This window comes from Bos mutus, chromosome 26 (assembly GCF_027580195.1).
Source record: "Bos mutus isolate GX-2022 chromosome 26, NWIPB_WYAK_1.1, whole genome shotgun sequence".
Classification (NCBI taxonomy): Eukaryota; Metazoa; Chordata; class Mammalia; order Artiodactyla; family Bovidae; genus Bos; species Bos mutus.
The window spans coordinates 7,891,922-7,904,094 of record NC_091642.1 but is presented as its reverse complement, the minus strand read 5'-3'; the positions used below and the strand labels follow the sequence as shown (position 1 = coordinate 7,904,094).

At 55.0% G+C, this 12,173-nt stretch overlaps 1 protein-coding gene across 3 annotated transcripts in view; it reads left to right on the top strand.

Annotated features, from left to right (window-relative positions):
• LHPP (phospholysine phosphohistidine inorganic pyrophosphate phosphatase) overlaps positions 1-12,173 on the top strand; it is a 128,668-nt gene that overhangs the window by 65,749 nt on the left and 50,746 nt on the right. The window contains exon 7 of one of the 3 annotated variants that reach the window (XM_070364036.1): positions 2,513-2,762. The exons of the other annotated variants lie outside the window; for them this stretch is intronic. Within the exon in view, the coding sequence (XP_070220137.1) occupies positions 2,513-2,747 (235 nt within the window). The 3' untranslated portion in view covers positions 2,748-2,762. Of the gene's footprint in view, positions 1-2,512; positions 2,763-12,173 lie in introns of those variants that run through there. 3 annotated transcript variants of the gene reach the window in all.

The following is a 12,173-nucleotide window of genomic DNA, read 5'->3' as shown; positions in this document are numbered from 1 at the left end:
GTACACTTTAAAATGGTAAATTTTATGTTACGTGAGGGCTTCCCCTGTGGCTCAGCTGGTAAGGGATCTGCCTGCAGTGCAGGAGACCTGGGTTTGATCCCTGGGTTAGGAAGATCCCCCAGAGAAGGGGAAGGCTACACACTCCAGTATTCTGGCCTGGAGAATTCCATGGATTGCAGTCCGTGGGGTCGCAGAGTCAGGCACGACTGAGGACCGTTCACACGTTACGTCAGTTTGACTTCAATTAGAAAAATGACCGTGTGAACACATTTCTAGGGCCCTGGAAGGCGCCTGTGCTGTTGAGGGGCATGAAACCAAAGGCTCATTAGCTTCGTGGTAAACTCACCCCTGCTTAATGAGTTGGCTTTTCCTTCTGTCTGTCGCCTAATGGGCAAAAGATGGCTGCTGTGGCACCGGGTGTCGTGGCCACCTTCAAGGCGGTGCCAGTGAGCTTTCCTCCTATGAGTGACCCTTTTAAATGGCTCTCCCAGTGGTGCCCACCTTCCCTGACTTCCGGATTTCCAGTTGTATCTTTGGAACTGGGTCACATGAACATGCCTGATGAGGGCTTCTCAAGGAGGAAGTACCTGGCAAAAGGCAGTGAAATCATCACAGCCGACTTAGCCAACCATGATTCTCTGCCTAAGAATGGGCGTCCATGACTGCCTCAGACAAAATTGGGGTTAGGGTCGCCAGAAAACCAGCCTTTCTGCCTCTATGACACCCCGACTCTGTTCTTCAAATAGCCGCTGGGGTTGTCTTCTGGATGTTCAAATCTGTCTTCACTCCCCCACCCGGAACTATTCCACAGCCCCTTCTGCCTCCCATACAGACAGCTGACCTCACAGTCCAGGGCTTTCTGCTGTGGGCTTCTCACCGGTCAAGGTCATGGTCTCGAAGCCTCCTTGACCTGAAAAGAACAGAGAAGGGGGACATTTTAGAATAAAATGTGCATTTTTAAAACATATGGCTTCTCTTGACTCTTAAGCGATGGTGATTATTGTATTTAGGCCTGAATGGGAGCTAGTATTTCCAATATGAAAATCTAGTCTAATTAGATTTTGCTTCAAAACAATTTCTCAGCATCACGGACATGAAAGCCCCTTGAATGAATCTTATCTGCTAAATTCAGAAGTTTAAGGGAAAGGAAGGAACTCAGTTTCTAATCCCTAGTTCTGGGAAGAAAAAAAAAAAGACTTTTTTGAGCGCCAGTCATATCTGTAAAGCCTTAAGAGTTCACAGAAGAAGCCATGTGGTACTCTGTCCCCTTACCTGGGGCAGAGGACATGGACGTGTATGGTGGCCAGCGGGGTGATTTGCAGAAGTGGGCGCTTCTGTGCCTGGAATAGTCTGCCAGGCAGGCCGGCCTCTGGGTGCCTCGAGGGGCGGGGTCTCTGGAATCAAAAGGCCCAGATTGGAATCCTGACTTGGTCAGTGGACTGACCAGCCACTCTGGGGCAAGTAACCAGCGCTCTGAGCCTCGCTTTTTCTGACTGTAAGTGCGGATGGTAACGCCTACCTTGTCAGGTGTTATGAGGATGAAACGAATCCCGCTGTGTTTGTAAAGCGTCCATAGGGTAACTGCAAGCCAGGAGGACAGTGCTGGCCATGCAGGGTGGCCCAGACATCCGCACCCTGGTGTGCGAGGCTGATGGCCCTGCCCCCGGCCCCTCAGAGACCTGGGGGTTGGCCGAGCTCCTCTCCTTCTTCGTGCTTGCCCCCTGGGCTTGAACACCCCCTGCGACGGGGGGCTCATTCCTGACCGTGGGGAGTCTGGTCTCCTGCTAACATCTTCCTGTGCCCTCTCCCCACCTGTGCCTTGTGGCCTCTGCCCTCAGGCAGCTCGGGGAGCAGGGGGCTGGTGGTGACCCCGGTCTTGGTGGTTGAGCCCTTGCTTGAGGATGATTGCCCCCCATGACACACCCCTTCTTGTGCTGTCAGGAGAGAGGCCTTGTCTCCAGTCTGTAGCATTCGTGCTCAGATAGCGCAGCTGCTCATGTCTGTAAGATTTCTAGCCACGTGTGCAGGTGGGAGGACAGGCGTGTGTTGCACACGCAGGAGGTGGCCCCGCTCAGCCACACTGAGTGTGCACAGGGCCCTTCTGTGCTGGTGTGAACGCGTGTGCACAGGTGCGTGCGCCTGGCTTCTCCCCACATCGACTGATTGTGGCGAATATGTGCTTCTGCTCTCTAGGCCCTGGTTCTGGGAAAGGGTTCTGGAATGCCAGCTGCGGGTGAGGAACCCATGGCCAAGGGGAGGGCCCCATCGGCCACAGAGGCCTGAGACGGCCCCTGCCTGCGGCCCTGCCGCCTGCTCTGTGCCCTGAGGGTGACCTCCGTGCTCGGAGCCAGCTGGGGAGGCTCTGCTCCCCACAGAGGGCTGGATGGGGTGAGCTCTGGAACCTTTCTGGAGCCCGACAGCCTGGCACACACGCCTGGTTCACCACTGAGGAGCCGTGCCGTCCCGGGTTCCCGGTGTGAGCCTTGCTGTGCCTCCGTGTCTCATAAACCAGCTCTACGATGGGGCCACAGGAGCCGCTACCTCCCGCAACGTCCAGTCTCCCCCGGAGATGGTGTCTGCTGTCATCATTGTCATGCCTGCCTGTGCCACCACCTGCCTGTCCTCCAGGGTGCCTGAGGAGGCAGCCCGACCTCCCCTGCACCTCCCCAGCCTCAACACCCCACTGCCTCCGAGACCAAGCAGAGGGGAGGGCGGGTTCTGCAGCTGCCCAGCTGGCCCTGCCCTAGATGTGCGGAGCCTCGTCCTGACCACAGCGAGGTGAGGGCCAGGGGGAAGGGGAGCATCCTGATGGGGAGGGGGCTCAGAATGGCAGGAACCAAAGCGTGATGGGGGCCCTGGAGACAGGAGGGCCACAGCCTCTGGGGTTCTAATGCCCCTGGTCCCCTGTGCTGGGCTGGGCTCCATGGGAGAAAGTCTGCTGCTGTGAGGGGCCCGTAGCCCTCCACTCCCCTGTGGGGGCCCCTGGAGGCCTCCTCAGGGGCAGGGCAGCTCAGCCCAGGGGGGTTGCCACCTCTGGCCCCCCAGAGCCTGGGCCACTGGTAAGACACAAAGGACATCCAAGGAGCTTGCCGGGCGGTGGGCGCTGCGGTCTTGGGGCCAGCGTCCTGAGAGCGGGTTTTCTAAGGGACCCTGAGCAGCTCGTTAGAAAAGGCCCCGATGCTGGGGAAGATTGAGGGCAGGAGGAGAGGGGGACGACAGAGGATGAGATGGTTGGATGGCATCACCGACTCGATGGTCTTGGGTTTGGGTGGACTCCGGGAGTTGGTGATGGACAGGGAGGCCTGGCGTGCTGCAGTTCATGGGGTCGCAAAGAGTCAGACACGACTTAGCGCCTGAACTGAGCAATTCTGTCATCCCAAGGCCCCACTGCCCTCCTCTGCCCACCGCAGGCACTTCCTGTCCTTGCTGGCCCTCTGCTCACCCCCTCCATCCTCCAGGATGTCAATGGGGTTCAGAAGAGGGGGCCCTCCCTCCCTACCCCACTCCAGGCGCAGCAGCCTCTGCAGTCACCCCACCCTGCACCCTGAAAGTGGGTTAATACTACTCACCCCACTCACCCTAGAAATAAGGATTTAACACCTCTCTGGCCGAGGGGCTGAGTCATAATTAACAAGCTGACGAGTGTCCTGATCCCCTTGGGGGAGGAGAAGGGGGTCCCCAGCGGTGCCCACAGAGAAGTGGCCCAGCTGGGCACAGCTCGCAGCCCTGCAGGCCAGGCCCCACCATCCCGCTGCCCCCACCCCGCTGCACCTGGACGTGTGGCCCCGTCCATGGGGGCAACACCAGAGACTGTGTGGATGGCCCCACCCCGCCCCCTCCCATCTCCCCGTGCCCCTGAGCCTGTGAAGGGCCGGCCCTGTGTAAGGGCCTTGACGCTCCGGCCTTTTAATAGGCTGACCCCGGGAATGAGGAGGACCCCGCTGCTGATTTATATGCCATACGCTTGGGGTTTAATTGGAGCATCATTGTAATCCATATGCCTGTCAAGGTAATTATAAACCTAATATAATCCATAGATCAGTGTGTTCAGAGCTAATTAAGGCAACCGTAATTAACATTTATGAAAAACCTTGCCATTACGGGAATATCCTTTAAGCTGGCCTTCCAAGCTGATCACAAGGCCGGCCCGGCACTCCCGCTCGGCCTCCTAGGGCTCTTCGATGTTGCACTTGGGCGGGGGAGTGGGACTCAGGTACCGAGTGCCTGCGCCTCACCTCACAGGGCAGGGTCAGCCCTGCCGTCGCCGTTAGCACCCCAGGCCCTGGAACAGGCACCCGGCTGAGGACGGCGGCTCCAGGGCAGCCGGGTCCATAGGACTGAGCTGTCCCCAGTGCTCAGTTTGTGTTCTGGCTCAATAAGACGCAGCCTGATGACACAGGTCGTGCAGAAAGAGAGGGAGAGATCCACGTGTTGAACTCCAGGCGAGCCCCCAGACTCCCGGGAATGGGGAACTTCCTCACCAGCTCTTCCCGCGGTGGTGCTGAGCCCCCTGCACGGTTGGGAGGGTCTCCCTGCGGGCTTTCCTCCTGCCACACCCCCTGCAGCCGGGCTGCACCTGTGCTCCCTGGGGAGCACTGCCCTGGTGGGGTGGGGTCAAGACTGCCCTGAGCGCTGGCCTGGCTGTGCCTGCATTCTGCCTCCATGGGCCCTCCCTGGGGTCCAGTCCAGCCAGGAAGGAGGATTTGGGGCTGGCGGGCAGGTATGGAGCTGCAGGTGGTGTTGGGGGGTAAGCGTGCAAAGGTCGGGGGGCACAGACAGAGCCCAGGGCTGCGTCCCGGGTCTGTGCCCTGGGGAACCAGCCAAGAAATCCAGATGCCCTTGATCATCTGTGGCTTGTGTGTGGCCTCCAAATGTGTGTGTCCAGGAAAATGGAACCCCCCTCTAATACAGCGTGTTCCAGACCGCACCCCTCTCCCCACCACCACCCCCTACCCTGGCCCAACCCCAGGAAAAGTCCAACAGCTGCACACTAGAGCCAGAACCGCGCCTGTTCCTGTGTGTTGCCTGGTTCCTCGTCGTGCTGTCAGCTTGGCGAACCCCACAGAGGCCCACCCGCCAGCCCCCACCCCGTCTGGAGCAGGAGATAAGAGGCAGCCTCCAGCAGGCCGCGTCCACGCTGGGATTGCTGCAGGCTCATCTGTTTGGAATCTGTTCTCTTCCTGCTCAGGAAAGCGGCGGTGCTCTGGGAGGCACGGGGATGTCCTGTGGCCCTCGCTGGCCCGTCCTCCAGGAACCAGGTGCTTCTTTAGACAGAGCCACGTGCATCCTTTGGGAGGGACGCTGGCGTAGATAGAAGGGAGTGTGGCGGGGCCCTGATTAGACCCGGCAGCCTCTGCCACTTGGAGCTGGTATGACCTTGGCCGGGTAGAAGTTATTTAACCACTTTGACTCAGTTTGTATAATTGGGATATGATGACTGCATTAAATTATTTAGTCACTAAGGAGTGTCCGATTTTTTGGGACCCCAGGGGCTACACTACGCCAGGCGTCCCTGTCCATCAACAACTCCTGGAGTTTACTTGAACTCATGTCCATCAAATTGGTATGCCATCCAAACATCTCATCCTCTGTTGTCCCCTTCTCCTCCTGCTCCCAATCCCTCCCAGCATCAGAGTCTTTTCCAATGAGTCAACTCTTCGCATGAGGTGGCCAAAGTACTGGAGTTTCAGCTTTAGCATCATTCCTTCCAAAGAAATCCCAGGGCTGATCTTCAGAATGGACTGGTTGGATCTCCTCACAGTCCAAGGGACTCTCAAGAGTCTTCTCCAACACCACAGTTCAAAAGCATCAATTCTTCAGTGCTTGGCCTTAGCATAGTACGTGGTATACAGTAAGTGCTCAGTGAATGCTGCTGCGACTGTTGTAGTCATTGTGGTTGACAGCAGTGGTCAGAGCAGGACACAGAGCAAGTAGGGTGAGCCAGGTGGGCTCTGAGTAGGGCCCGTGTCTCTGCTTTCCGCGCCATGTGTGTCTGGGTCTGGGGTACCTGGTGGCCCCAGCGCTGGCTCTTCTCCCTTCCTTTCTGCACACTGTCCTGTCTCTTCCCAGAGACTGCGAATCTGGCAGAAATGTCTGGATAGGAGTGAGACAGACAGGTGCCGGGGATGTCTCCACCAGGGCTAGGTGATGGTTCAGGGGCGGCACACCCATATCAAGGGACAAAATGAAAATCCCGGTGACGGTCGTCATTTCTTAAGCACCTCCTGTGTGCCAGACTCTGGGCTAAGCACTGCACAGAGCCATTCACTGACCGTGACCGCAGCTGGATGCAGTTGGCATTTTAGGCCCTTTCATGGATGAGGCAATTGAGGCTCAGAAAGGTTGAGTGACTGACCTGACTTCATCCAGTAAGGAGGTGGCTTTGGACCAGGGTTTGAGCAGAGCCATTCTCATCATCACCCTCTTCTTTCCCTCTCAAAGGGAGCCCCAGACCCTCACGCTCTCCTGGGTGGGCTAGTGGGGCAGGGGGAGGGGTGGGCACATGTGCAGGGTAGAAAGGAGCAGGGCAGGACTGGGCTGTGCTGCAGGGGGCCTGGAGCTGTGTGGGTGGTCCTTGGCTGGGCCAGAGGGAGAAGGGAGCCACCCTCTCCAGGAGGATGAGAAACTGGAGATCCAGCCTGGGGTCTCTTTCATGATCACTTTTTCCCCTCCAAAATTCAATATAATAATTTGTATTTTTTCTGGTTGATTGATGACATTAGGGGCCTTCGTGAGCTCCTGTTCTGGGCCCAGCTCTGCTCTGAGCTGTTCAGGGTGTTGCCTCGCTGAGCCTAGTGCCGAGTCCACGATGTGGGTGCTATTTTATCCCACTTATAGATGAGTTAAGCCCAAGGTCACACAGCAGGTCACCCACTGCTCACATGCACTGGCTCCTTCAGTCCCCGCCACCTCCAAAGGCCACCGCTGTGAGGCGGCAGCAGCAGGATTCAAACTCAGGCCACCCAGCTCCCTCACCTGTGCTCACGTTCGATGCTGAAAGTTTAGGAGAACCTGAGGAGTGAAACGGAGAAGGCAATGGCACCCCACTCCAGTACTCTTACCTGGAAAATCCCATGGATGGAGGAGCCTGGTGGGCTGCAGTCCATGGGGTTGCTAAGAGTTGGACACGACTGAGCGACTTAACTTTCACTTTTCACTTTCATGCATCGGAGAAGGAAATGGCAACCCACTCCAGTGTTCTTGCCTGGAGAATCCCAGGGACGGGGGAGCCTGGTGGGCTTCTGTCTATGGGGTCGCACAGAGTCGGACATGACTGAAATGACTTAGCAGCAGCAGAGGAGTGAAAAAAGAAAGTAAACCTTAAGTCAGCCCCCCACCCAGGGGTGACTTATGATAACACGCGGTGGTCCCCCTTCCAGCCCTGCTGTGTGGAGGATGTGGGTTATGTATTCCACCCAAAAGGGAGATTAGGAGCGTGTGCTGTTTTTGAAACTCCTCTCTTCAGCGACCAGTTCGATAACACCGTGCTGTGTCATAACACCCTCCTGTGTCACCGTTTCAATGGCTGCATCCTACTCCTTGGGGACTCGCCGTGTTGCTAGACAGTCCCTTGTCTCCAGCTCTACCTTAGTGTAACCAGGACTGCATGGAACATTCTTGGAGCAGGGCCTTGCACTTATTTGCGATTTTTTTTTTTTTTTTGCATTAAGACAAATTCTCGCATATGGCGTTGCTGGGTCAAAGGATGTGCAGAATTCTGAGGGCTGTGGTACTGCAGAATTCTTCCTCCCGGCTTCTAGTTGAGTTCCCCTTTGCAGCATGGACAATCTCTGTTACTTTACATTCTTGCCAACAGATAATACCAGAGAACTGTATCATCATTTAAAAGCATTGTCTCCATTGATAGAAAAAAAGTCACTATCCTTTTTTAACTTTTTTTTTTAATTGTGGTAAAAGTCACATAGTATAAAACATACTATTTAACCATATGGAAACGTTACAGTTGTGCAGCTCTCACCATTATCCAGCTCTGGAATTTTTCACCTTCCTAAACTGAAACTCTGTCCCCATTAAACACTAACCCCCTTCCCCCCACCACCCCACCTCAGTCCCTGGATCTACCAATGTACTTTCTGACTGATTTGATGATTCTAGGTATCTCGTATAAATGGAATCAAATCGTATTTCTCTGCACCTACTGTATATTGAAATGCATTTTTAAGGTTAAGAATATGTGTCCTACAAGCAAATTGTACCTTCTTTTCTGCCCCCCCCTCCATACTATATGGTAGGTTCTCGTTAGTTGTCTATTTTATACGTGTGTGAATGCTCAGTCGTGTCCAACTCTTTGCGACCCCATGGACTGTAGCCGGTCAGGCTCCTCTGTCCATGGGATTTTTCCAGGCAAGAATACTGGAGTGGGTTGCCATTTCCTCCTCCAGGGGATCTTCCCTGCCTAGGGATCGAACCCACATCTCCTGTGTGTTGTGCGTCTTCTGTATTGCAGGCAGATTCTTTACTTGCTGAGGCATCGGGGAAGCCCATTTTATACATAGCAGTGTATATATGTCAATCCCAATCTCCCTTTCCTCTCTTGGTGTCCAGACATTTGTGTCTCTGTTTCTGCTTTGCAAATAGATTCATTTGTACTATTTTTCTATATTCCACATATATGTGTTAATAGACAACATTTGTTTTTCTCTTCCTGACTTAATTCACTCTGTTTGAGTCTCTAGTTCCATCCATGTCTGTAAATGGCACAATTTCATTCCTTTTTATGTGTGCTTAGTCACTCAGTTGTGTCCGACCGTGCGACCCCATGGACTGTGTAGCCCACCAGCTCCATAGCTCCTCTGTCCATGGGATTCTCCAGGCAAGAATACTGGAGTGGGTAGCCTATCCCCTCTCCAGGGGAACTTCCAAAGCTGGGGATTGAACCCAGGTCTCATACATTGCAGGTGGATCCTTTCCGTTTTATGGCTGAGTAATATTCCATTGTATATATGGCCCACATCTTCTTTATACAGTCCTCTGTTGATGGGAATTTAGGTTGCTTCCATGTCCTGGCTATTGTGAATAGTGTTCTACACACATTGGGAAAATTGGCATGTATCTCTTGGAATTATGGTTTTCTCTGGGTATATGAGAAAGGTACCATCTTTGATTGCTAGGGAGACTAAAGGTTGTTTTTTTTTTTCCATCTTCCTTGGACACTGGTATTTTTCCTTGTGTAAGTTGCATATTCTTTCTTATTTTTTACTGTATATTTTTAAAACCAAGACTTTCATTTAATGAGGAACCTGCATGTCATCAAAGATGGAGGCAGAGTCTGAGTCATTTATTCTCTGGGGAAAATGCTTTTTTGTTTCTCTAATCCAATCAGATACCGAGACGAAAAGATTCTGGGAAATTAATTTCCAACATGTGAGACTGACAGGCAGTGTGTGTAAGGATCCCAGCTGAAAAAACAACACTTTAATCCCCTTTGCTCTAAGTTGAGAGGCAGTTGGGGTCACAGTGACCAGAGCTGCAATCCCTACCCGCCCTTTCTAAGCCCCGAGACTTGTGAATACTTCTCCGCTATCTGGGCTGTAGAATGAGGATCTCTGCGGTTGCCCTGTGATTCACACAAGCTCTGGGTGGATGTGATGGGCCTGGTGCTATGCCTGACACCTGGGAAGGTGTGGGGGGTGGTTTCCAGATGTTTCTGGTGCCGAGTCAGGCCCTGCTCTTGATGCCATGAGATGTCAGGCAAGTGATGGAAGGATGAAATCCTCGAATAACTGATCTTAAAGTGGCCGGGGTCCCAGCACTGCGGGGGCAGCAGTGTGCTGATTAGATCAGGAGTGATAAAAGCCAGCAGGCCCCTTGGGTGCTCCGAGGCATGGCAAGGAGAAGGAAGACTAGTGAAGTCCTGCAGCTGAGTGATGGAGTGTGGGAGTTTGCTGCCAGCTGTTCTATCATAATCACTAGTATTTATTGAGCAATAAGGTGAATGCTGCCTTATCCCAACTTTGCAGATGAGGAAACTGAGGCTTAGAGAGGAAGACAACTTAAGTCAGTGCAGCTGGGGAGTGGCCCAGCCAGGACTATACCTTCTTCTCGACAGGGTCTTGGGTGAAGGCTCTTTGAGGTCTGTGCACAGCAAGAGCCTCCCCCACCTGCTTCTCATTCTGTGTGCAGTGCGGGTCAGACCCCATCAGACTGGAGAGACCACGAAGGGCATCATAGGCGTCAACAGGGTCTGATTCAGGGGACACGATGAGTAGGTGGCTTCCACCCAGGGAGGGTTTAGGTTCCATTGTGGCCCCATGGACTCCTGCATGCCAGGCTTCCCTGTCCACTATTTCTCACTGTTTACTCAAATTCATGTCCATTGAGTCACTGATAGATGCTATCTAACCATCTTCTCCTCTGCCACCCCCTTCTCCTTTTGCCTTCAATCTTTCCCAGCATCAGGGTTTTTCCAGTGAATCGGCTCTTTGCATCTGGTGGCCAAAGTATTGGAGCTTCAGCATCAGTGCTTCCAGTGGATATTCAGGGTTGATTTCCTTTAGGATTGAATGATTTGATCTCCTTGCTGTCCAAGGGGCTCTCACGAGTCTTCTCCAGCACCACAGTTTGAAAGCATCAGTTCTTTGGTGCTCAGCTTTCTTTATGGTCCAGCTGTCACATCTGTACGTGACTACTGGGAAAATCATAGCACAGGTATACTTGCCTGTTGTTAGTGTTTGAAATTGACAAATAGCTTCATGAACTTTAGTTTGTAAAGTACTTTGTACTTTATTTCATAAAGTAAAACTCCGGGGGTTGGTGATGGACAGGGAGGCCTGGTGCTGCAGTCCATGGGGTCGCAAAGAGTCCGACACGACTGAGTGACTGAACTGAACTGAACTTTACTTTGTATTCATGCCTCTGTGTCCCCAGGAGTTGGAGAGACAAGAATGTGTAAAACCCTGATGTCTGTCTTGGAGTCAGTCACAGCCCATTTGTAAAATCCATTTCCCAGAAGAGGATTAGGGTGCCGGTCTTGGGGTGTGACTTTGTCATCACCCAGCTGCTCAGCTGGGGAGGCCATGTGGGGCCAGATATCGCCCCTATGTCGCAGTGATGCTAGGCCAGGCTAGCCAGGGAAGGAGGCAAAAGGGGCTGGGTCGGGAAGCTATGTAGGAGTGGACTGGGGGTGACCAGGGCCGAGGCCCAGGTGGTGGTCTGGGGCTGAGTGGTGGACCTGTAAGACCTTGGGGAGTCCAGGGAGTTTAGGGAGGGGTGGGCTGGGAGAGGGGAAGCACAGCGGGAGCCGAGGGGTGTGGTCTAGGGCCCCTCCCGACCACACCCTCTGTGTCCGGACACCTGGGATGCGCACCTGGAGCCTGTCCTCTGGTACCTGCTTCTTCCCTTGTCCTTACTGTCCCGTCGGCCTGACGCTTCGGGGTCACAGGAGATAGGTGCCCTAAGGACTCTGGGTGACAGTCGAGGGCGCCAGAGGCTGCAGGACACCAGCAACCCCGCGGCCCTGCGTTCTCACACCGCAACTGGACAGACAGCTGCCTCAGCCGCCCCGGGACCCGCCCTGCAGCTGCTGGGCCACCTGGCCTGGGGGACTGTTGCCTCCGCGGCTTCCAGGGAGTGTTCTCAGAGCCTTTCCGGGGGACACAGTGACCCTTCAGCAATCTGAGCCTGCAATCAAGGAGTGGCTGGAGGGCTGCCCGAGTCCTCCCTGAGCGGACATCCTCCCGTGGCTCCCTATCCCCAGGGAGCTGCGGCCTGCTTGCTGCTCAGACTTGTGCTGCGCTTGCGCTGCTGTGCGGGGGCCCACTTTCCCGAGGAGAGCGGGGCGTGGGCGGGGCGAGGAGAGCGGGGCGGGGCGGGGCGGGGCGGGGCGGGGCGAGGAGAGCGGGATGAGGCGGGGTGTGGGCGGGGCGAGGAGAGCGGGGTGGGGCGGGAGCGAGGGGCGGGGCTAGAAGGGCGGGGGCGCAGCCGGGTGGGCGGGGCGCAGCGGGGTGGGCGGGGCGCAGCGGGGTGGGCGAGGCGGGAGGAGTAAGCCACTTGCCCGAGGTCCCAACCGGTGGGAGGCGGACAGGTTCATCCCTAGGCAGTTTTGGGTGGCTGCGCTTGGCTTGGGGTTTGCCCAGTTCGGACCCGGAGCCTCCTGGGAAGGCTGGCCGGAGGAAGCCGGCGGTTAGCGGACAGGGGGCACACCTCACGCCGCC